The sequence below is a fragment of the Aulostomus chinensis genome, chromosome 12 (genome assembly GCF_037954235.1).
Source record: "Aulostomus chinensis isolate RoL2024-O1b breed Wild chromosome 12, RoL_Achi_v1.0, whole genome shotgun sequence".
NCBI lineage: Eukaryota > Metazoa > Chordata > Actinopteri > Syngnathiformes > Aulostomidae > Aulostomus > Aulostomus chinensis.
This window is the reverse complement of record NC_141331.1, coordinates 15,253,627-15,274,373: the sequence shown is the minus strand read 5'-3', so window position 1 is coordinate 15,274,373 and position 20,747 is coordinate 15,253,627. Positions and strand designations below refer to the sequence as shown.

Genomic DNA, 20,747 nt, shown 5'->3' with positions numbered 1-20,747 from the left:
GAGATGTAGGTTGTAGGCATGACCTACTTTGCCTACTTCGCTTGCGTCTCGTCGATGCTGACCAATCAGAAGCCGCTAAAGCGAGACACCGCCAAGATCAGATTGTGAGACGCTCTGCTGTAGCAAGGCTAGTGGCGAGTGGATAGAGGAAGCTAATGCAACTTGCTAACTTGTGAAGTGCACCGGTAAGCCGCATTTATTGAATTGTGGCTTGCGATAGCTTGCAGTCGCAAAACTGTAACCTACGGTCGGTATAGACTTTATTGTGTGTTAAAAGTGATTTAAAAGCATATGATGAGCCCATACCTGGTTAAAATTGAAACAGGGTCCGGTGGGGTTTTCGGTGACAGCTGTAAATTAGCTTGCCAGCTAACTGCTAGCTAGCGTGACGCCACTTTGGCTAACAAAGCGCCGGTGGTCCTGGCTTTTCAGCCCGGATTGTAGGTTAGCTATTTGCTGAAAGGATCACGTTATCAGTACACAATATAGACGATAGGTGCTAGTCATAATTAGTAGGACTACTTGTCGGTGCACATTCTGATTAGGTGACATTTACGTTAGCTTCTTACAAGTGGCTAACTTAGGCTAACATTAACACTCTTTGGCAGGGTTTTGGCTAGTTCCATACAATGGTAGCGACAGCGTAACGATAATATTTTTTTTTTTAAATGTTCATGATTGCTTGAACCGCGAATGTGCATAGTGGTAGCAACACGTCGATTCGAATTGATATTGAGGTTCATGTCATTAAAAGTCTTAACATGTTCGATAAGTGTAAAGTTTATGTGCAGTTTGGTGACAGTATATCGTAAACGCAACTAACCTAAATTACTTGTCGATAACTAAATATATCACTCATATTATTTGAGTGCATTTTGTAATGATGCACAACTGAAGACAAGAGGGGACCTCTGTTGGAGTTTTTAGGTCACAAGCTCACGGCAACATTTGTTGTTCACCTTCCAGAATTTGCTAATAAAATGTCTATGACTGATAATAAACTCCAATAAACAAAGATCAAGCACCAACATGAATTTCAGTTCTGCTACCTGGTATGCACCGTGACTTTTACTTATTTCAGCGCCCCTTACAGACTGCATGAAATCGTAATTTATTACTCGACCATTGATATTCGTAATTATGGGTATATCTTTCTGTTTTGCATTGAAAGGAGCGCTGTACATACAGCCTCCATACTCCACCAACAGGCACGTCCTACAATACCTTGTTTAACACCAACACATGGAAACGTATGGAAAATTAAGCTCTATACTTAATTCTCCACAAAGATAAACATTTTTTTCTCTGAATCTATTCATAGAATTGCTGAAAGTTGCTGGACTTTGCTTAGTATGTTTCCTGTTCGGTGAGGATTTAGACCTCCTCTTCCTCCATTCTCAAATGCCAACAACAACAGCCGTCGAAGAACCACGATAGTGCACTCGTAAGTGCACATAATCTCTATATTAACTCTAATCGCCGTGCTAAATGCACATATCTCATGTGTTAACCCATACAGGTTTGATTAGAATCTGCACTACTGAACCAATAATCGCCAAATGTGATCTGAATTAGTTTCAAAACGTGTATTAGCTAAGTAGGGTTAGCCTGCTAACGCCAGCAAGCTGAATGTAACGCTGTTAGCAGTGTCAGTTAGCTAGCTGCACCTAACAAAAGATTGTTCATCGCTATCGCCGCATGATTTGGATGCTGATACTTTTGTATGCAACGATTTCAGCTGCCGTATATGTCATTTCATGATGATATCACTTTTGTTTTAATGGCAGTTTTGGGCGGGTTTGGTAAAGTTAGCATGTTTGCGTGACCTGTAGCAGAAGTTCCCCAATGCCTCTCCTCCGGACGTGCTCGGTACCTGAAGTAACGCTAGGCCTTGTGCACACTGAGCGTAGTAAAAGTTGTTTACACCAAGGATGGCTTCATGTAGTTTTCTGCATCCACAATTTATTCAAAACTCCAAACGGTTTAGATCATTGGCTTGATATTCAATATACACGTTCCTGCCAAATTTTGATTAAGAGCAGTGTCTGAAAATTCAAGCTAACGTTTGTGATGTAGCTGTGTACAGTGTGCATGCAAGCAGAGTAGATGGGCCCCAAAACTTGAAGGTTTAGTTCATTTTCACACTACATACTTAAATAGAGGAAAATGTGTGTGAAAAGTATGATATTAGGGTAAAACTGAACCAACTACTCTCATTATTAATAATTTACCATCTTTGTGATTTTAAGGGTCTGAATAGAGACAAATAGAAGAAAATTTCCCTTTTAACCTGAAGCTCAACTTCCCCGGTCCTTTTGGATCATGGCTAAAGATGTAAGTAACCCACATTCAGGACTTTTACTGGAGAATGATTGTGTATCTGTGTGGCACCTGTGTGATAACGGATGAAGGCGTATGTGTCAGGTTCCCCCTGAGTTTAAGAATTTTCTCGTAGCATTGTTTGTCTGTCCTTTGATGTTTAAGTGGCTTTGTTTACTATCTTTAATGTTGCTGATTTGATCTCCGCAGGCTGGTCTGATTGAAACAAATGGAGAGTTGAAGGTTTTCATTGATCAGAATCTGAGCCCCAGCAAAGGTACAAGTATTACTTTGTGCCTCCACACGCTACTATCTACAGTCCTTGCAGGATATTTCAGTCACATGAATATGGTTCCTTCAGGTGTAGGCCTATGTCTTAGAAAGTGAACAATAGGGGGCAGTGGAGATTCAATCAAGACCTCCGCTCATTACTTGTCCTCTCATGTCTTCTGTCAGGTGTCTTGTCTTTGGTCACTGTCCAGCCTACAGCTACCCCCGTGGCCAAACAGCTCCTACCCAAAACTCTAGGGCCATCCAATGTGAACGTTGCTGCACACATGCAGCATGTGCCACACATGGTGAGTGATAGTCCTCATAGCCACTATGTTGGGAGATCCTGCTATGTCTAGGTTTTGTCCTTACTTGATTGTTGTTTGACAATTAAGATGCTTCCAACAGATATTTGAGTGCCGTCCCTCTCAGTTCAGCGACCCACAGACGTATTTGTGAACACAGCCGCGTGCTGGGCTTCTCTGCTCTATCTTGCTGTTGTGTAAGCCCCTCCATAATCATTGAGGTGACCGGGCGGAGGCTAGCTGGAGGCAGTTGATCCTAAGCTTATCAACTCTATAGTCAGCAGGATTACACTCATCATCTCATTATATACAAGGAATGTATACATAATGGAAATCAGCTTAGATCTCACCTCAGTGAAGGAATTGATCATGTCTCTTCTCGATGGCTCTCATTGTCATTAGGGATGCAAATTTGAAGTCTTACACTTCGCTGATCAACAACCACGTTAATTGACATTTCAGTAAAAGTTCATGATCATTACACATTCTTCCTCCATGAATGAAGTGAAACGTTGACTACTTTTGCTGCAGAGGCAAACCTGTCAGACGGAAGGTTAATTTAACAATGAATGACATGATTGTAACTCAGCTTTGCTGCCTCAGCCATTTTTATCATCAAGCAAAAGACCCTACAAGTTAACGGAGGGCTTGAAGTCGTTGCCTTTTAAACATATGGAGAAAACAGGATTTAGCCGTCAGCAACAGTGTGAGTAAGGCATCAGAGGCAACAACTTGTCTCTCAAACTCAATGAGACCAAAGAAATAACAGTAGATGTCAGGAAAACGCTGCATACCAGCCGCACGCTACCGTATAGTGAAGAGGGTCAGAAGCATCCATTCCCTCAGTGGTTATATAACCAATTGCTTTTTTTTTTCCTCACCTATAACACGATCAGCTCATCATAGTTTTCATCAAAATCTTCCCTAATTCCTTTACTAAAACCTAATGATGCTCTAGTGTACAGCATTTCAATAAACCGATGAGCACATCTACATTGGAGAATACATTTCAGAGAACTTGTCCGTCATGTGAACAGGGGAAGTACCAGTGTAGGTGATTGATTCTCTTGTATTGCTCTCTTATAAAGGTGATTGGAACACCTCAGAGGCCCACAGTATCCAACACTATATTGGTAAACAGCCCACATACACCCAGCTCCCAGTTTCTCACTCAGAGTCAACCATCCGACGCCTCTCCTTGGTCATCAGGGTAAGTTTGTCTGCTCGAAATATTACTGAGTTCTGTAAAACTCTGTGCAAGCATTTTCAACATGTCGAAAGTAGGAGCTCAAGGGGGTTGATGACGAGCGTTCCTTTTGAGGTTGATCTGAAAACCGAGCAATGTTGCTGCTCCGCCTGCAGGAAGCGTGGTAAGAAAGGGGAAAAGAATGGCAAGGGCTTGCGGCATTTCTCCATGAAAGTGTGTGAGAAAGTACAGAAGAAGGGGGTAACCACCTACAACGAAGTGGCGGATGAACTGGTCGCAGAATTCAGCTCTTCAGACAACCACATGTCACCTAATGACTCAGTAAGTGCTGCGTGCTCTCAAAAGGATGCCCACCTAAGTCCCATGCGCAAAAATGTGTACATCGGACTGTTCCCTTTACCAGTTTGTGTGTATCAGCATTTTTATGTCAAATTCTCTTTTTCAGCACGTTTACGACCAGAAGAACATACGGCGGCGCGTGTACGATGCACTTAACGTGCTCATGGCAATGAACATTATCTCCAAAGAGAAGAAAGAAATTAAGTGGATCGGCCTGCCCACTAACTCCGCGCAGGAGTGTCAGAACCTCGAGGTGCAGACCCACTCAAGACTGCTGAAATGTTCACAAACATTGGGAATGTCAAGCCTGTTATCTAATCCGTCTCAACCATGAATCCCTCACATCAACTGTAGGTGGAGCGACAAAGGCGACTGGAGAGGATTAAGCAGAAACAGTCACAGCTTCAGGAGCTCATACTACAGGTGGGGATGAATCACATGCTCGTATTCTTACGCTGGGATTTCTGTCCGGTTTGACATGCGCTTCCTCCGATTGTATAGCATTTAAACGAGGCGAACTTAATGGAAAGTAAATAATTAAACATATAACGGGAACCTATTATAACGCCTCAGCTTGATCGTTTTCACTCGTTCATCAAGCTGACCTACGGCAACATCAGTTTCTTGCAACAAATAAGTGGTATATAGCCATCATGAATATTTATCAACATGGTTAAAAGTGTCCATCTTATTTTCATCTCATCTCACAGCAAATAGCTTTCAAGAATCTGGTTCAGAGGAACAGACAGACAGAGCAGCAGGCCAACAGACCCCCTCCTCCCAACTCCATCATCCACCTTCCCTTCATCATCGTCAACACCAGCAAGAAAACCGTCATTGACTGCAGCATCTCCAGTGACAAGTAGGTGCTGAGCCTCATGACAGCACTTGGTAAGAAGATGTGAATCTCGTGTCTCGGCCGGTGGCTTTTTTTCCTTTTTAAATAGAAGCAACAAAAATGCAGCTTTTAGAAATTCACTTAACATGGAGGTGTCGGTCCTCCAGTGAGGTTTGAGTTCAAATGCCTCATCATGAATAATGTTTAAACAGCTAGCCCTGGTTTAGTATACACTCATGATGGACTTAGTTGTGTGGTGTGTGTGCGCGCGCTGTCCTCCGATGCCAGCAACCTTCAACATCATTTGCCCCTCCCTCTCCTAGCTCACATCCAACCTTTGTGACGTATACCTGTGTATGTTGTCCCCCAAGGTTCAGCTCTCAGCCCCTCCCCTTCATCCTGTATGTCCTCCCGCTAGACAACATAACCGTTCTTCAGTGTTTACCTTGGACTTAGACACGCACTAATGTTTACTCTGCAGCATCTTGTCAAAATCGTCTGAACCTCTTCAAAGTGAGATTAGGAATTGAAGATGTTGGATGCCTGATAATGCACCCTCTTACTCACCTCCTCTTCCCCGGTCATTTGCAGGTTTGAGTATTTGTTCAACTTCGACAGCATGTTTGAGATCCACGACGACATCGAGGTGCTGAAACGCATGGGCATGGCCTGTGGTTTGGAGGTGGGGAAGTGTTCTCCAGAGGACCTGAAGGTTGCACGTAGCCTTGTGCCCAAAGCTCTGGAGCCCTACGTTATAGGTCAGTGTCACAACTCAATGCTCTGAGCGTTCAGTTGTTTACGTATCATGCTAGTAAGCCAGCTGCTCAGATACTCAAACAAGATACTACCTGCGTTCAACCTTAAACGAAGCATCATCGGTGCCAGGAAGTTAATAATTTCTGATTGAGTATCATCAGAGAAACTTCAGGAAGAAAATAGTGTCGTCTGGTTGTGGGCTGGAGCTCTTTGACATGCAGCTGGAAGAGAAAATCAACACCAGGAGCCACCGTCAGCCTGCTAATCACACAATAGGCGGAGCTACACTGACCACATTAGCTGCACGCACCTCCAGCCAACGTGTAGTGGCAGAAACTCAACAGCACGATGTAAAAAATGTTAAAGTGATTCAGACCTCATTTTATTAGGCCACATGAGGCAGCTCATTAAAACAGATAATTAAATCTGTTCATAGACAATCCTTCTTTACAGTTCATTTTGTCTGTTACCAGCATTTTGTCTCTTGTTCATTCTCATCACAAGTTAAACACTGGTGATGTGAACAGCTGGAAAACACTGTGTCTTGTGCTGAAAATTCCTCTGAAAACTCCCAAGAACACGCAGCTGCAGCCCCGCAGCACAAACACATTTGAAAATGGTTTCAGAAAATCTGCTATTCCAGCTGTCAGCTGTCATTGGTGCCGTAGGACGAAAACTTTGCCTTGCCGGTGCTGTAGAAAGCAGCCCTGTGGCTTGTTGCTGGGTCGGTGGGCGGAGCTGTAAGTCTGCTTGCGCTGACTCATTTTGAATGAGCAGCGGCCTCCAAGAAACCTGCGACTCCTTACGGATGGCTCAAAGATCACCACACAGGAACTATGGTTAAATTATGGGCTCTTCCTTGGTCCATGATATTATTGCCGCCACCCCCCCGCATTATTCTGCTACCAGATGGCACTGATCTCTTTGGCGGGGGGGATTTCACCTGGAATGAACCAGTGATTTGCTTGCTTGCCAGAGCTGGAGTTGATGCCAGATGATTTGGAGCTGTATTTCATAATTGAATTATATTTTTTCCAAACCAGAGATGGCAAAGGGTCCCATCAGTAACGTGTACATCACTGGAGGTTCCTCTGCCAATGGAGCTCGTTACCCTGCAAGCAGGTAGGAAAGCTTCCCTGTGCAGTGGCACGCAGCCTCACCTCGTCATGGTCTCTAAGTGCTCCTCTTCTCTCTGCAGTGACGGTTGCACTGATGGCACCATGGCCTCCAGCTCTAATGACTCTCACTACAGCGGGTCTCGCGTGGAGACCCCAGTGTCTTACATGGGGGACGAAGACGACGAGGACGAGTACGATGAGAACGACGATGAAGACTAACCTGTCTACACCTCGCGACTCCAATAAGCACAGTCCTTCAAACCACCTTCACCGTGGAAATGTAGTCCCCTGTCATGTGTGCTACTTCAACCTTTTCCCCTGTTTCCCCTTGCCTGTTTCTCTGTGTGGCTTTCTCAGGGGTGTAGATGAATATTGAAGAACAGGGGTGCCGACTGCACCCTCTTTTTCTGCTCCTGCATCACGTGTACCTGCACCACAGCTCTGGGGGAGGTGTTGTCCAAGGGAACTGTAATCTGCAGCCTGACCTCGAAGCTGAAATCTTTGTATGTCTAATTCACCTTTTCAATAATAAGCCATCCCACTAAAAACCTACTGCTGTTGGAGAATGTATAATGTACTTGTTTGAGTAGTTATTCATATTATTTTGCAATTGCATATGGCAGGCGTGATAATGACCCAGTGTTCCGAGATGGCCAAACTGTCTGCTTATGAACATGCTGTGTTTGTGTGCTACCATGAATTCTCAATGGCCTGATACAGTTGCCATGGCATTCTAGGATTGGGTTCCATCACATGCGTTGATACTTTTTTTTTTCCTGTGTGTGTGTGTGTGTGTGTGTGTGTGTGCGCGTGTGTGTGTGTGTGTTCTGGGCAATAAGTTGCAGTTGTTTATCCCTCATTATGTTGGACTGGCTTCCTTCTGTTCTGTAGGCAGCTGCTTTCCTTCTCTTTTTTGCTAGTTTGTTGTTTTTGTACTCCGGAATTGAGGAATCCTCAATCACCGCCCTGTAACGCCTTGGTAGTGTTTACAAAATAATGGCACCAGCAAGGTAAAGACTTTGATAACCCAGGCTCCTGATAGGTAAATAAGCTTTGTTAATTGCGTATATGAATCCTATTGATGATTGTAGCTTATAGTATCCTTTTAGAGGCCAGTGGTTAAGATACTAGACCTTCAAACATTATTGATGTAACAAATGTGTGGTTGTATAGGTCTTTATGTACTCCCTTCAAAAATCTCCCTTTTAAAACTGAGCAACACACTTACTGACTCTTCCAAATACCCTTTCTGTAATCTAATATAAGTTTTCAAATTAAATATAGATTGTTTTAAAAGTTTGTACATGTGAATATTTTGCTGTAGAAACGTTTCTGTAGGTGAAAATTCAAGGGCGCCCAGGTAGAACAGCAGTCTCTAGCGTTGCCTACCAGCACAGGGGTGCTGGAACGTCTGCTCCGTTTGCTGCTCCGACGTCTAGGTCGGTAGTAGCGCCTGTTCAAGGGGGAAATCCTCGGCATCCGGTAAAAGGATGTGGCCCACAAATCCATAAGATGGAGCTTGGATATTAGACAAAATTGGCAATGGGGAGAAAAAAAAGCAGAAACATTTCGAGGACCTGGAAGTCAGGCCTTTTAATATTTCAATATATAGCATTTATATTGCATATACAAAAATGATGGCGCCTGACCCTCCTGGTATGTGTTCAACTCCCATTTCCCTGAAACTCCTGTCAGACCTTCCCTAAAAGCTCTTGAAACATTACACCTTCAGGAGGAATTCACTTCCCTCACGAGTTTGGGAGCAGACGGTCGGACGGTCTTATCCAAGTTCAGGGTGACATTTGGGATTTTTGGTGTCAGAAAAAAATCTAACTACATTTAGGGCAAAAAAAAGTCCTGTCTCATCTCGGGAGGGAAGGTCAGCGCTTCCACAGCTAATTTAAGGGGTGAAGTTTCTGAGTGGATGGATAAGCCTGCACCTAAATTTTCAACCGAACTATTTGAATAAGCGGCGGACTTGCGCGGTCTCAAATAAAATCTGACTTGAGGGCTGAACTCACCATGAGATGATGCTTTAATTTCCCAGAGCTTTTTTAGCGTCCTCCTGTCTTATCGTGTCCATAGCAGGTGACTAGCTCCGCCCTCACATGGCTCTATAGACATGTTTCCATGTCACTACTAAAACGCTGAAAACTCTGAAACCAGTGGAGCAGATTTCCAAGGAAGTTTTTTTTTTAAACCGACCAAATATCAGCTCTAAATGCTTTATCACCTGGCAAAATAAAAGCAACGTTAATGATCCTCGATTTTACATTGCGAAAGCCTCGTAACTGTAGTCTTATGTTCATTTTATTCAGATGGGCAAGTGCTGCATGAAAAGGGGTTAAATTGTAGTTGGTACACAAGCCCAGAGAAAGGATTTGTGATACCAATTTGTAATGAAACGCTGAGATTTTTTTTTTCCCCCAATTTTTGAAATTCAAGTTCAGACGTTTGTTTTGGGGGTTTTTTTGTAATTAGTCCGGTGAGGTGTGAAGGTTTTTGGTTTTTTTTTCCACTATTGACCAATCAAGTTGTTGCAGGATCAGACCCATATCAGCTAAAAGTTTTAAGAGAACATGTCACCATGTCCTAAAATGCAACGTTGCAACATATCTGCAATGTCTAATGGGGATGTAGAGCTTTGCTCTATCTGCAGTCATACTATCGTATATGTAGAGGTTGAAACAGTATCGGTGTCATCTAGGTGTCTCAAATTGCAAATCAAACCATAAACAAATGGAAAAAGGAGCTTTTATTGTAGCGATCTGTCCCTGGTTTCCTCCGGCACCACGTGTATCAACTGTTTCACTGTCTGAATAACGCAAAGACAGGTACAGATCTGCTGATAAAAACCGGGTGCGGTGTCCCTTTAAGAGGCCCAACCACGAGACTAGTTCGAAACTAGTCTGATACAGATGGTTCCTTGACTGTTGTCTGGGTTTGGGGAGTTGTTCTGGAAAAACAGAAGAAGAACTGAACTTCTGCCAAGATGAGGTGAGAGAGCAAACGTGAGCTGTCGCAGATTCCTCCCTCCCTGTGGACCCTCTCATGGAGCTGTGGTGGATTCACGCAGCGTTTTCATTTTGTGGAGTTTTTCGGAGGGATGGAGGTTGTGGAGCAGGGAGTTGTTAATCAGGTGCAACCAAATGTTTTTGACATGGAGAGCCAATCACGCTTTCAAATCCAACGTATTCTGCGCATTAAGAATTTTCCCAGTGTCTGTGGCTTTTTATTAGCGTAGAAGCACATTTACATCTACATGGGTTTTCTTTTACAAATCTAATCACATCAGGTATGAATGCATCGGTCCTAATATCTCTTAAGTTAATGTCAAATGAGGCTTTTTCCCCCCAATATGTTTGGATATACAGCGACTGTTTGATTGCAGTGTATTTCAGATTCATAGCAGCTAAATGTGACTTGCTGACATTCTGAAACGGAATAGGACTCAAACTCAGCTAATGGGTAGACACTCTAGTTCTTCAAGGGCTTCTTGAAGAAAAGGAAGAAATGCGATGTGGCTGTATGCCTCTGCAATACCTGCCTGTCACAATGACTTTGCCCACCACAGATTTTTCAGTTCATCCTTGAGTCCCGGTGGATATCTGAGCCAAATTTGAAGGAATTCCCTCAAAATAAAGAACAGTACAGATGTACGAACAAAGAAACGTGGCTGATGGATTCACTGCAGCACGCCATCTCCTCTTTATTTGACAAAACAGGGGAAACTTCAGGGATGAGTTTTACTTTCCAGTTGCATCACAACCTGTATGCCTCTGCCGTAGAGCTCCGCCTCATCAGTCACACAGACTGAAGAATAAATTTCCAAGAGTTTAAACGTCATTAAAACTAAAATTTCTTCTCTTAACTCATCGTGTTTCAAGGTAGCAAATCGTGTTCTGCTTTTTTTTTTTTATTCAAAAAACGTTATTTATGGCAACAAGTGTTGGTTACCATGGACACATCTCTTAATTTTGAGTAAGGTGGGGTTATCTTTTTTTTTTATCATATAAGTTATTATTCTGAAACTTACACAACACTAATCTAAGATCAAAATTAAGACTGGCTTAACATTTAAGACCAGTGTAAAATCTTATTGTGAAACTGGCCCCTGCTGTCTGTGTTCTGTTTCAGTATTTGCTGCTTGCACACTTTGTCTGGGGCATCAGGGTGTTAATGGATTACCGAAAGGTGTTGACTCAGGTGTGTGTGTGTGTGTGTGTGTGTGTGTGTGTGTGTGTGTTTGAGAGAGAGTGTATGTGTGGTTGCGCCCATGTGAATGAGGGTGGTACAGTGCTCACAGCGTGCTGGTGCAGACACCAGTCTCATGCTCTCCCTGTCACCACTCTGTGATCTGTTACCTCTTGTCACCCTTGCTTCCTCCATCTCCCACCTCACTCCTGCACATTAGTTAGCAGCATTTCTCCTTTTCCTCTGGTTTCTACAATGTCTCCTCTGTGCGTTGCCTAACAGCCATCTATCTTCAACATGGATATTGGAGGTCTAACCACTGTGGTTGCAAATTCTGCTTACATCAATGCCCGTGGAAGCATCGATGGCTCCAATCCAGCAGCAGCTCGGGATAAGAAGTACCATTCTCGTCTCAAACTGCCCCACATCACAGTGTGTGAGGGTCTGAGGGATACCCTGGAGTTGGGTTTTGACACCGTCTGTGTGGAGCAGCCGATTGGCAAGCGCCTCTTTAGAGAGTTCCTGGATGCAAATAAAGAGTATCACGGGGCTTGCCGTTTATGGAAAGACATCGAGGACTATGACCTGGCGGAGGAGTCTGACCGAGCAAAGAAGGCCTCAAAGATCGTTTCACGTTATATGGACCCCTCTGCCAAAAACTACTGCCCATTCCTGTCTGAGGACATCATAGCTAAGGTGAAGGAAGGCCAGGAGGCCGTAGAGGATGATTTGTTTGCTGCAGCTTTGGCCACAACGCTGAACTATTTGCGTGAGGCCCCCTACACTTTCTTTCTGGAGAGCTTGTTTTTGAAGAGGTTCCTGCAGTGGAAGTGGCTGGAGATGCAGCCCATGGATGCAGACTGGTTCCTAGATTTTCGTGTGCTTGGGAAAGGTGGGTTTGGGGAGGTGTCTGCCTGTCAAATGAAAGCTACGGGAAAACTTTACGCCTGTAAGAAACTCAACAAGAAGAGGCTGAAGAAGAGGAAAGGCTATGAGGTGAGAGAATAGTAATGGTCCTGTTACATTTAGGTGCTTCTAGACAGCATTTCAGGTAGCCTGTAGACAAATACACACTAAATGAAATACTGCGGCCGCTGGATGATTAACAAATGCAGTATTTTTTGCTGTCTGACATGAGAATTGCATGATGTACCATAATACCTTTGTTTCCTTTTATGAGATTTCAGCCAAACATTGATCTTTTAGCTAAGATTCAAGCATTGATATGATTATTAAAGGCTTTATGAGCCAGAGAAAGTGATGGTGCTAATCATCCTTGTCCCTGCCTCGCTCTCGTTTGGCCTTAGCCTGCAGTATTAAACACTAAGACAGGGATAGAGTGATTACTGGGGGCTTTACTGAAAAGCTCTTCTGAATGGAACTCCTTGGCACAGCTGTATCTTGCCCTTGACTTGTCTGAGGTCATTCTTTAAGTACTTACCAATTGTGTGGTAAACTGCTTTTTTTTTTTTAAAGAGAAAATGCCCCTGTAGATTAACTTGCTTTTATCTTTTTTTTTTTCTTGAAGTGCTCCCTAAGCATTTAAAAACTCTTCATTTTCTCCCATAGGGGGCGATGGTGGAGAAGAGGATTCTTGAGAAGGTTCACAGTCGCTTCATTGTGTCATTAGCGTACGCCTTCCAGACAAAGGAAGAGCTTTGTCTGGTCATGACCATCATGAATGGAGGAGACCTCAAGTAACTTTACATTCTGAGAAACTCTTGCATCACAAACATGAACACATCAGACCACCGAGGAAGCTCATGTAGCGATGACGCCTCTCAGCAACCTTTCTGACATAGAACGTTGCTCTTTTTACAGATGTAACGGGCAGACAGAACAATCACCCAAACGTTCCTCAGTCCATTCAAAAATGTTGGCTTGTAATGAATCATCGGGGTTCATTGTGATTCGTATCTTAAGAAATTGTCGCTACTGATTCAAAATGTCCTTAATGTCCACGTGAGCAGGTCCAGAATCAGCTGGTGACTGATCGTGCTTTCAGGTATCGGCGCCTTCTTAAAATAATCGCTTCAGTCATTTTTCAAGTTTTTCAGAAAACAAAATAAACTGGAGACAAAACGCCATGAGGAGTTGTTTAAAGCAAAAAAAAAAAAAAAAAAAATTGTCCAAAAAAATGACTTAGACAATTATGTTAAGAAGGTGACGATATGTTGAAATAGTTAAATGTGCAATCACACAGGTATAACACGCTAAAGCTCAGAGATTTAACCCAGACTGACTGATTTAAAAGCTCCTACTCTGTGGAACGCAAATATATAAAGGCAACACGCATGATTCAAAACATTTTAATCCAACAAAGGAAGAGCTACATGATATCAACAAAATGCCTCCCAAAAATGTCTCCTGGAATAATATCATTAGTGTATATGTCAGCCCTTTCCCCTTGACTAGTGTGTGTGGAAAGAAGGTGATGTAAGAAGGCTAAAGAATAGAGTTCTGCTGGGATGACGTGTTTTTTGTTGCCTAACCTGGACGTCAGCCATTGGTTCCCGTGGCCAAAAGACAATGGACATTTTTTTTCTATCGAATTTTGGATTATTGCTGAAAAAAGATCAGCCATCATGCTTTGTACAGCATGAAAATCTTCCCTAATGAAAACCACTTTAAGGATTTTTGAAGCACGACTGGAATCTTTAGTTATGTGGAAAGCGTGACTTCAGCGTCACAGCAACTTAGCTTTGCGTTTCTTTGTTTAATGTAGTTAAAGTCCCATTGTCCTTGACAACCTTTGCAGTCTTGTTTAACTACCTTTTTACAGCTGCCTTAAAAAAAAAACACATAAAAATACTCCAAATATTCAAATGTGGTATTTATGGACATATTTAATAATCAAAAACCTGAATGACTTGGAGAGGATTAAACTGGTCCTTCAACAATTCTAATGAATGAATTTGCTGATATCTGCTGTTCTTATCCCTCCTTAAAAGTGCAGGAAACTCCGGTGTTGTGACATGTTCTCTGTGGGCATGCGGTGGATTGACTCTGGTGCTAAACTACTGGAACCGACCTCACAGACGGCTTATTGTTTAGGATTTACCGCAGCGGCAATTTGACATTCCATCATGTAACATGCCACCAAGCCCTTTTCACAGCGGGCATTTTGACATGTCATCGCAGGTGTAAGTGATCAAATCGATTATACTCCTGCTCTGGTCGGTCAGCCACTCCGCTGAGCCGCGAGCACAATACCAGGTCACCTAAATGGAGCAGGGCCATGACTGATGCCAGTAATTCCTCTTGTTTTGACCCTGAACTGAAATGACACGTCTCAATCGCTACTCTAGAAAGAGTTTACTGCCTCTTCCTGTTGACATCTGCAGTATAGAGATGAAAGACATTTACTGACGATATATTCGGCTCCTGAGCAACTGCATCGCAATCATGGCTTTTAGTCAGCATCTTGATAGTCTGCATGTATGTATGGCAGTGTTGCATTTATATTTTTGTTCAGTGTATAAAAGCACACCAAAAAATAAAACGAACATCTGATTTTAAGGCATGAATACAATTTTAGTCAAACCCGTACCTAATCACATTCCTTTGATTCCGAGCGTCATACTAACATCGCATTTATACGTCTTATTATTCGAACACAAAGCTTTAATACATAACACACCACTTCTGTCTTTCCTCAAGGTACCACATCTACCTGGTGGATGAGAACAACCCGGGCTTTGAAGAACCCAGAGCCTGTTTTTATATTGCTCAGATCATTCAAGGCTTAGAGCATCTTCACCAGAAAAGAATCATCTACAGAGACCTCAAACCCGAAAACGTGCTGCTCGATAACGATGGTAATGATTGCTCCTCGTGACTACAAATCTTACCTTTGTGTACATGTAACTGATTAAGATCTCTTGGTTATCAGGGAATGTGCGTATCTCTGACTTGGGTCTTGCTGTGGAGCTAAAAGAAGGCAAAACACTGACCAAAGGCTACGCTGGAACACCAGGTACGTCTGACCTGGATCCACCTGGTAGCAGGTAGCGAGTGTTTTTCGTATTCTCAAGCTAAATCCAAACTTATTTTGGGCTTTGTTTCACTCTCTTGTAGGGTACATGGCTCCTGAAATGCTGAAAGGAGAGAAGTACGACACTTCGGTGGACTACTTCACTCTTGGGGTGACGCTGTATGAGTTCATTGCTGCTAAGAACCCTTTCAGAAACAGGGGGGAGAAGGTTAGTCTCACGCCACTGAACAATTGGGCTGATTTATCCTTTGTGCAAAAATCCTTTGTGAAATCATTTTTGTCCGTCCAGGTTGAACGGGAGGAGATGAAAGAGCGTATGTTGAACCGGGAGGTGAACTATTCCGAGAATTTCAGCGAGAATGCCAAGTCTCTTTGTGACGGGCTGCTAGCCAGAGAGGTTGATAAGAGGATGGGTTTTAAGAACGAATGCTGTGATGAGATCAGAGCGCACCCCTTTTTTAAAGACATCAACTGGAGGAAACTCAATGCAGGTACTTCTTCTATACTGTCTTTTCCCATTTTGCTGTAACTTCCTATGATTAGCATTTGGTTCAATATGAATCCAAGGGGCTAAAATCCTCCAACTCTTATCTTCTCCAGGTATCCTACCTCCTCCATTTGTACCTGACCCCAAAGTGGTGTACGCCAAAAGTCTGGATGATGTGGGTGCGTTCTCCTCAGTGAAAGGAGTGAACCTGGAGGATCCAGACAAGACCTTTTTCGACGAGTTTTCTTCAGGCAACATCTCCATTCCCTGGCAGGAGGAGATGATCGACATGGGAATTTATGGAGAGCTCAACGTTTGGGGTCCTGAAGGCACCATCCCCAACGACCTTCGCAGGGAGTCTATACTAGAGCAGCCAAAGTCATCAACGTGCTGCACATCATAGACGCTGACACATTGTGAAAACACACCAAGCGCTCATTTCTTAAGTGCGTGTGGCATCAAAAACTCAGGTCAGTCTCTTCTGAAACTTTCTGAGGGCAGAATTACAACAGTTGAGACTCTAAGTGTTTCCTGGTGGGAACAAGAACAGAAGAGTTGGATTTTCAAACTGGAATGGACTTCAGCAGTAGACGTAGGAGTTGAAAATGGCATTATATCCTTGTAACCCCCTTCCCCCCTTGTGTGAATGTATTGCAATGCTTTTAGATTTACGGTGTTTACTCCCCTCTGTCCTGTATGCGCTCCTTGTATTGTGTATTATAAGTGCACCATTTAACTGAAGGTGCTTTTGTTTTCTTAGTTTTTATGATATTCAGTTTAAACTCAGTGCTGCTGTTGGAGTATAAAAGCTGACAGATCAGAAAAAGCAGAGCTTTTGGAAAACTTTTTGTGTTCATTTCATCATTGCTAATTGGCTCACAAATAGCCAAGAGAAGAACACCTTTGATAAAGGTTGATGTAGATTAGAGGGACAAATATCAACATAGAGGAAATTGTTAAACCGAAGAAATTTATTCCTAAATTCTTTAAAAGTCAGAAATGTATGAAAAGTATTGGTGAATAAAATATCTTACTGAGATGGAAATCTGAGTCAGGAACTTCTTTTCTGCTTAATAAGAGTGATAAAACTGTCCAGGAATGTTGTGTAAACACATCAAAATCAAACCTTTTCTGCGTAGATGGAAATCAGCTACAGGAAAATTACATTTTTTTTGGAGTGCTACATGTTCTCGAAGCTTCAAGTTCTCAGGAAATGCCACTGTTACTTCTTCGCTGTGGCCTTATATATCCTCACTTCCTGCTGCGGGAGCTCGGCGAGCAGAGTGGCGTTAAAGCTGTTCTCAAAACGCTCTGCGAACCTCAGGTCTGACTCGAATCGGACTTTGTTGGCCCACAGCAGAGTTGTCTGACTTCCTGGTCGGCAAAAATGTCTCATGGTTTCCAGCAGCTCTTCGAGGCAGTTGTGGTGATAAACCACGTCTGCTGCCAGCACGTAGTCGTAGTGGTAGCAGGGGTAGGGGAAGTCTCGATGGAGGTCCTGACCCCAGGTGAGGGCCATCACTTGGGGGGTGTAGCGAGAGCGGCCTCTGGTGTTCCGCAAAAGGTTAAAGGTCAGATTGGACAAAATGTCTGGCAGGTCTGTAGCTGTCACCCAGGCACCTGAAAAAGAAAGAGGGTCAGCAGGATACAGGCAGGAAACCATGTGGACTTCAACCCTGACAAGCCTGAGCAACTGTCACAGCTGGCTACTGTTATCTCAGTGCTTTGAGTTTATCATGACAGTTGGCAGGAAATCGCCTTAACTCAGGAATGCAACGCTGCAACTCATGCTGCGTGTTACCAGCCCTTGACTTTACATTTAAAGACGCTAGTTGTAACTATTTTAATTCAAAATGTTCAAAAATGGAACAGAATGTGAAGTAATTACAGTTTTAACACTGTTTTGCAGCTGAAACTGGGCTGTCCTGTCCCATGATACCAATCTTTTCCTCAATATTGAGTTACAGTATCATCCAGTCTTCCCTCAGTCCAACATGAGAAGATGAAAAGCTTGGATGCAATATCATGGTGTCAACAAACCCAGATGCCTACGTGTTTAGACAATGCAAATGGGATCTTTTCAGCAACAAAAGCGTATAAAAAAACAAAACAAAACAAAAAAAAATCCTTCCAACTGGTGAGGAGGTGTGTTTTTCCTGTTACTACACATGCTACAATAGGTATGAGCGACTCGTTTGGTTTTCTTAGAGGTCAAGTCCAATATTTGATGATAAAACTTTGTCTACTGATAGAAACAGAGGGGTGAAGAGAAAAGACGAGTTGTTACGTGGGAACTTTCCATGTGGAATAAATTCACACAAATAATTCTGTATCATGACTCCTGGAAAACTCTTTTGTATGGACACTCGAGACTTCTTCATCTGATTTACCTACAACCTCTGGCCTTTTAGATGTGCCGAAAAATTGGGTGCATGGCGATACACATGGTCCTCAGGCAATAAATCCCAGGGTTTAGTTTGCACAGGTAAAAGGCAGAAATTTCTGTTGTACATGCACATTATATGTCTGAATTAAAGAATAACATCCATCCATTTTCTACCGCTTATCCTGTTAAGGGGTGGGGCCTGGAGCCTATCCCAGCAGTCTTTGGCGAGAGGCGGGGTTCACCCTGGACAGGTCACCAGTCCATCACAGGACCCACACAACCATTCACACCTACGGTCAATTTAGAGTATCAATCAGCCTCGTCCCCTCTTGATGTCTTTGGACTGTGGGAGGAAGCTGGAGTACCAGAGAGAACCCATGCAGGAACAGGGAGAACATGGAGACTCACACAGGAAGATCCTGTGATGGAGCCGGGACTTGAACCTGGAACCTTCTTGCTGTGAGGCAACAGTGCTGACCACTGCACCACCGTGCTGCCCACAGTGAATTACATCATTTTTAATTATGCAACTATTGTATTATTATCAGCACAAAAGTATTTATTGTGAATTTCATTTTTGAGTTTTTTGTTTTGTTTTACTTATGGCTTCCCAAATTTGGTCCTTGGGCCTAACTTTGAGCAGCCTTGATTTAGAGTGTGTTTTGTCTTGACAGATAGTTCAAAGCAAATGTCATCATCATCATCATCATCATCATCATCATCATCATCATCATCATCGTCATCATCATCATCATCATCATCCCCTCAAACCTACCAAGCAGGCTGGCCACTATTGACAGCAAACCTGTCCCAGCTCCAATCTCCAGCACTGCTTTGTCCATCAGGTTCATCTGCCCCTGGTTGTTCTCCAAGAACTGGCACAAAGCGATGGCCTACAAAACAAACACTCGTTCGTCATCACGTCTGGAAGAATCTGGACTACACACCAGCAGGGTAGAACTTACCCCCGGCCAGATCAGAGCGCCGTATGTGTCCATAGACTCCCGGATGCTGATGTCATGGCCAGCAAAATAGAAGGACTCCTTCCCCAGCGCGTAGTACACACTGGGCTCCCAGATGCTCCTCCTGTCCAAGGCTTCGCCTGCCATCACTCTGTAATCTGTTAATGCCTCAGAGGAGGAATCAAGTTACAATTCTGCACAATCATGGCACAGATTGGGAATGATGTTAATTTGTTTACCACCGAGATCAAAACTAGAGCAGTGGGGGAAGAGCAGAATATAGCTCTTTGGAAATTATTCAAACAAAACCAAGTCCATATTTACCCTCATCTGTGGTTCTCTGCTCTACATGTAGCTTTGCACCATGAATTGTGTCTTTTTGCACCTCCTCCTGTCCAGGATGCTTCTGCCTGACAGGCTTGCTGACAGGGGACAGTCCCTCCATCATCACTGAATACTGGGGAAGGCAAAGAAGTTTGATTATATTTTTTTAAGTCAAATAATTTATCCCACATTACCACCACTGTACCATGTCAAATAGTAAGAAACACACACACAAACTGAATGGTGTATACATACAACTGTCATTAGCACCAAATTTCGAGGGATATTTACATCTTTGCTGGTCTTTTCTGCTAAATGTTGTTATTTTGTGTGTTTATGTCATATTTTAAGCTCAGTAGAGTTGGAATGAAGTGGATTTAGTCCTATAGTCCCTTTGGCCTCCACTGGACCCCAGTTTGGAGCCCAGAATCACAGCTGGTTAAAGCCTGAAGTCAACAAGCTACAAGCAGATGATACATTCGGATACTTTTACTGACCCCCCAGGAATATCATATCCTACTGGATTTCAAACATACATGATGTCATTGAAAAACAATGAGTAAAACTCCAAACCTATTAAGTCATTTATCTATAAAAGTAATAAGTAGAAATATATGTACCGTAAAGCTTTTAACATGTTGCCCATCAGGAAGCATGTAACGTACCTGTGTGAGCCGGTGGTCCTGAGCCTCGAACCCCTCGTCCTCTGTGTGCTGCACCTCTGTGTGTTCTTGTGTTTATAGAACCAGCATCGTCTGGGACACACCCCTGTGCGAGGCAGCGGTCCCGGGGTCTCTGGCAAACAGAGATGTGAGACAGGGGAGATTTAAAATGTCAGACAGAGAGATGTATAACCCACCCACCCCTCCCAACTCTGTTTGTACATCATAGGAACAATATAATAAAAGCCAACACATTGTTATCATCTGCCTCCTATCATTTTCCTCCTGAAGGGACCAACACTAACTAGGACAATAAAGGTTTTTGTTTCCTCACAATGTGACAATGTGTTTGCATCAAGTCTGTTATAAATGAAATGAAACAAATTAAATAAAGTGTAGCACCTGGTGCTACAGCAGGAGAACAGAAGACGGCTCATTTCTGATGCAATTGGCGTTAAAAAGATGAAACCTGACATAACCAATAAAGCTCTCTTCCTATTCTGGACACATACCATGGCTTATCCTGCATGCTCTGTCTCCTTTAAACTGGCTTGTTCATAAAAACCCAGGACTGAGAAGCCACAGA

The 20,747-nt window shown here is 43.2% G+C and overlaps 3 protein-coding genes across 4 annotated transcripts; 2 read left to right on the top strand and 1 right to left on the bottom strand.

The window, feature by feature from the left end:
• Positions 1–40: 40 nt before the first annotated feature.
• tfdp1a (transcription factor Dp-1, a) lies at positions 41–8,433 on the top strand. Of its 2 annotated transcripts, XM_086221257.1 has the most exons (13): positions 41–185; positions 1,322–1,444; positions 2,250–2,334; positions 2,530–2,596; positions 2,776–2,897; positions 3,983–4,104; positions 4,257–4,422; positions 4,547–4,693; positions 4,795–4,863; positions 5,151–5,302; positions 5,870–6,036; positions 7,078–7,156; positions 7,233–8,433. In XM_086221257.1, exons 3-13 carry the CDS (start codon positions 2,323–2,325, stop codon positions 7,369–7,371), a joined length of 1,242 nt encoding a protein of 413 aa, XP_086077383.1. In that variant the 5' UTR covers positions 41–185; positions 1,322–1,444; positions 2,250–2,322; the 3' UTR covers positions 7,372–8,433. The 2 variants fall into 2 exon arrangements, with proteins under 2 accessions (XP_086077383.1, XP_086077382.1); XM_086221256.1 differs by lacking the exon at positions 1,322–1,444.
• A 2,995-nt stretch (positions 8,434–11,428) lies between these two features.
• On the top strand, positions 11,429–20,455 carry LOC147252200 (rhodopsin kinase GRK1-like). The gene is made up of 7 exons (XM_086220388.1): positions 11,429–12,342; positions 12,916–13,043; positions 15,007–15,164; positions 15,239–15,322; positions 15,424–15,548; positions 15,630–15,831; positions 15,941–20,455. The coding sequence occupies exons 1-7, from the start codon at positions 11,644–11,646 to the stop codon at positions 16,228–16,230; spliced, it is 1,686 nt and encodes a 561-aa protein (XP_086076514.1). The 5' UTR covers positions 11,429–11,643; the 3' UTR covers positions 16,231–20,455.
• Positions 16,828–20,324, bottom strand: mettl21cb (methyltransferase 21C, AARS1 lysine b). The gene is made up of 5 exons (XM_086220389.1): positions 20,165–20,324; positions 19,500–19,632; positions 19,179–19,333; positions 18,989–19,106; positions 16,828–17,447 (listed from the first exon to the last, which is right to left on the bottom strand). Exons 2-5 carry the CDS (start codon positions 19,621–19,623, stop codon positions 17,050–17,052), a joined length of 795 nt encoding a protein of 264 aa, XP_086076515.1. The 5' UTR covers positions 19,624–19,632; positions 20,165–20,324; the 3' UTR covers positions 16,828–17,049.
• Positions 20,456–20,747: the final 292 nt, after the last annotated feature.

Bases quoted from the DNA above. Each gene is read 5' to 3' on its own strand.
- tfdp1a (XM_086221256.1), top strand. The intron at 2,597-2,775 runs GTACAAGTATTA...GTCTTCTGTCAG, and splicing joins GAATCTGAGCCCCAGCAAAG to GTGTCTTGTCTTTGGTCACT. The intron at 2,898-3,982 runs GTGAGTGATAGT...TCTCTTATAAAG, and splicing joins TGCAGCATGTGCCACACATG to GTGATTGGAACACCTCAGAG.
- LOC147252200 (XM_086220388.1), top strand. From the start codon at position 11,644: ATGGATATTGGAGGTCTAACCACTGTGGTTGCAAATTCTGCTTACATC. The intron at 13,044-15,006 runs GTAACTTTACAT...TCTTTCCTCAAG, and splicing joins ATGAATGGAGGAGACCTCAA to GTACCACATCTACCTGGTGG. The intron at 15,165-15,238 runs GTAATGATTGCT...CTTGGTTATCAG, and splicing joins CGTGCTGCTCGATAACGATG to GGAATGTGCGTATCTCTGAC.
- mettl21cb (XM_086220389.1), bottom strand. From the start codon at position 19,623: ATGATGGAGGGACTGTCCCCTGTCAGCAAGCCTGTCAGGCAGAAGCAT. The intron at 19,107-19,178 runs GTAAGTTCTACC...TTTGTTTTGTAG, and splicing joins GCGCTCTGATCTGGCCGGGG to GCCATCGCTTTGTGCCAGTT. The intron at 17,448-18,988 runs GTAGGTTTGAGG...TTTCTTTTTCAG, and splicing joins AATAGTGGCCAGCCTGCTTG to GTGCCTGGGTGACAGCTACA.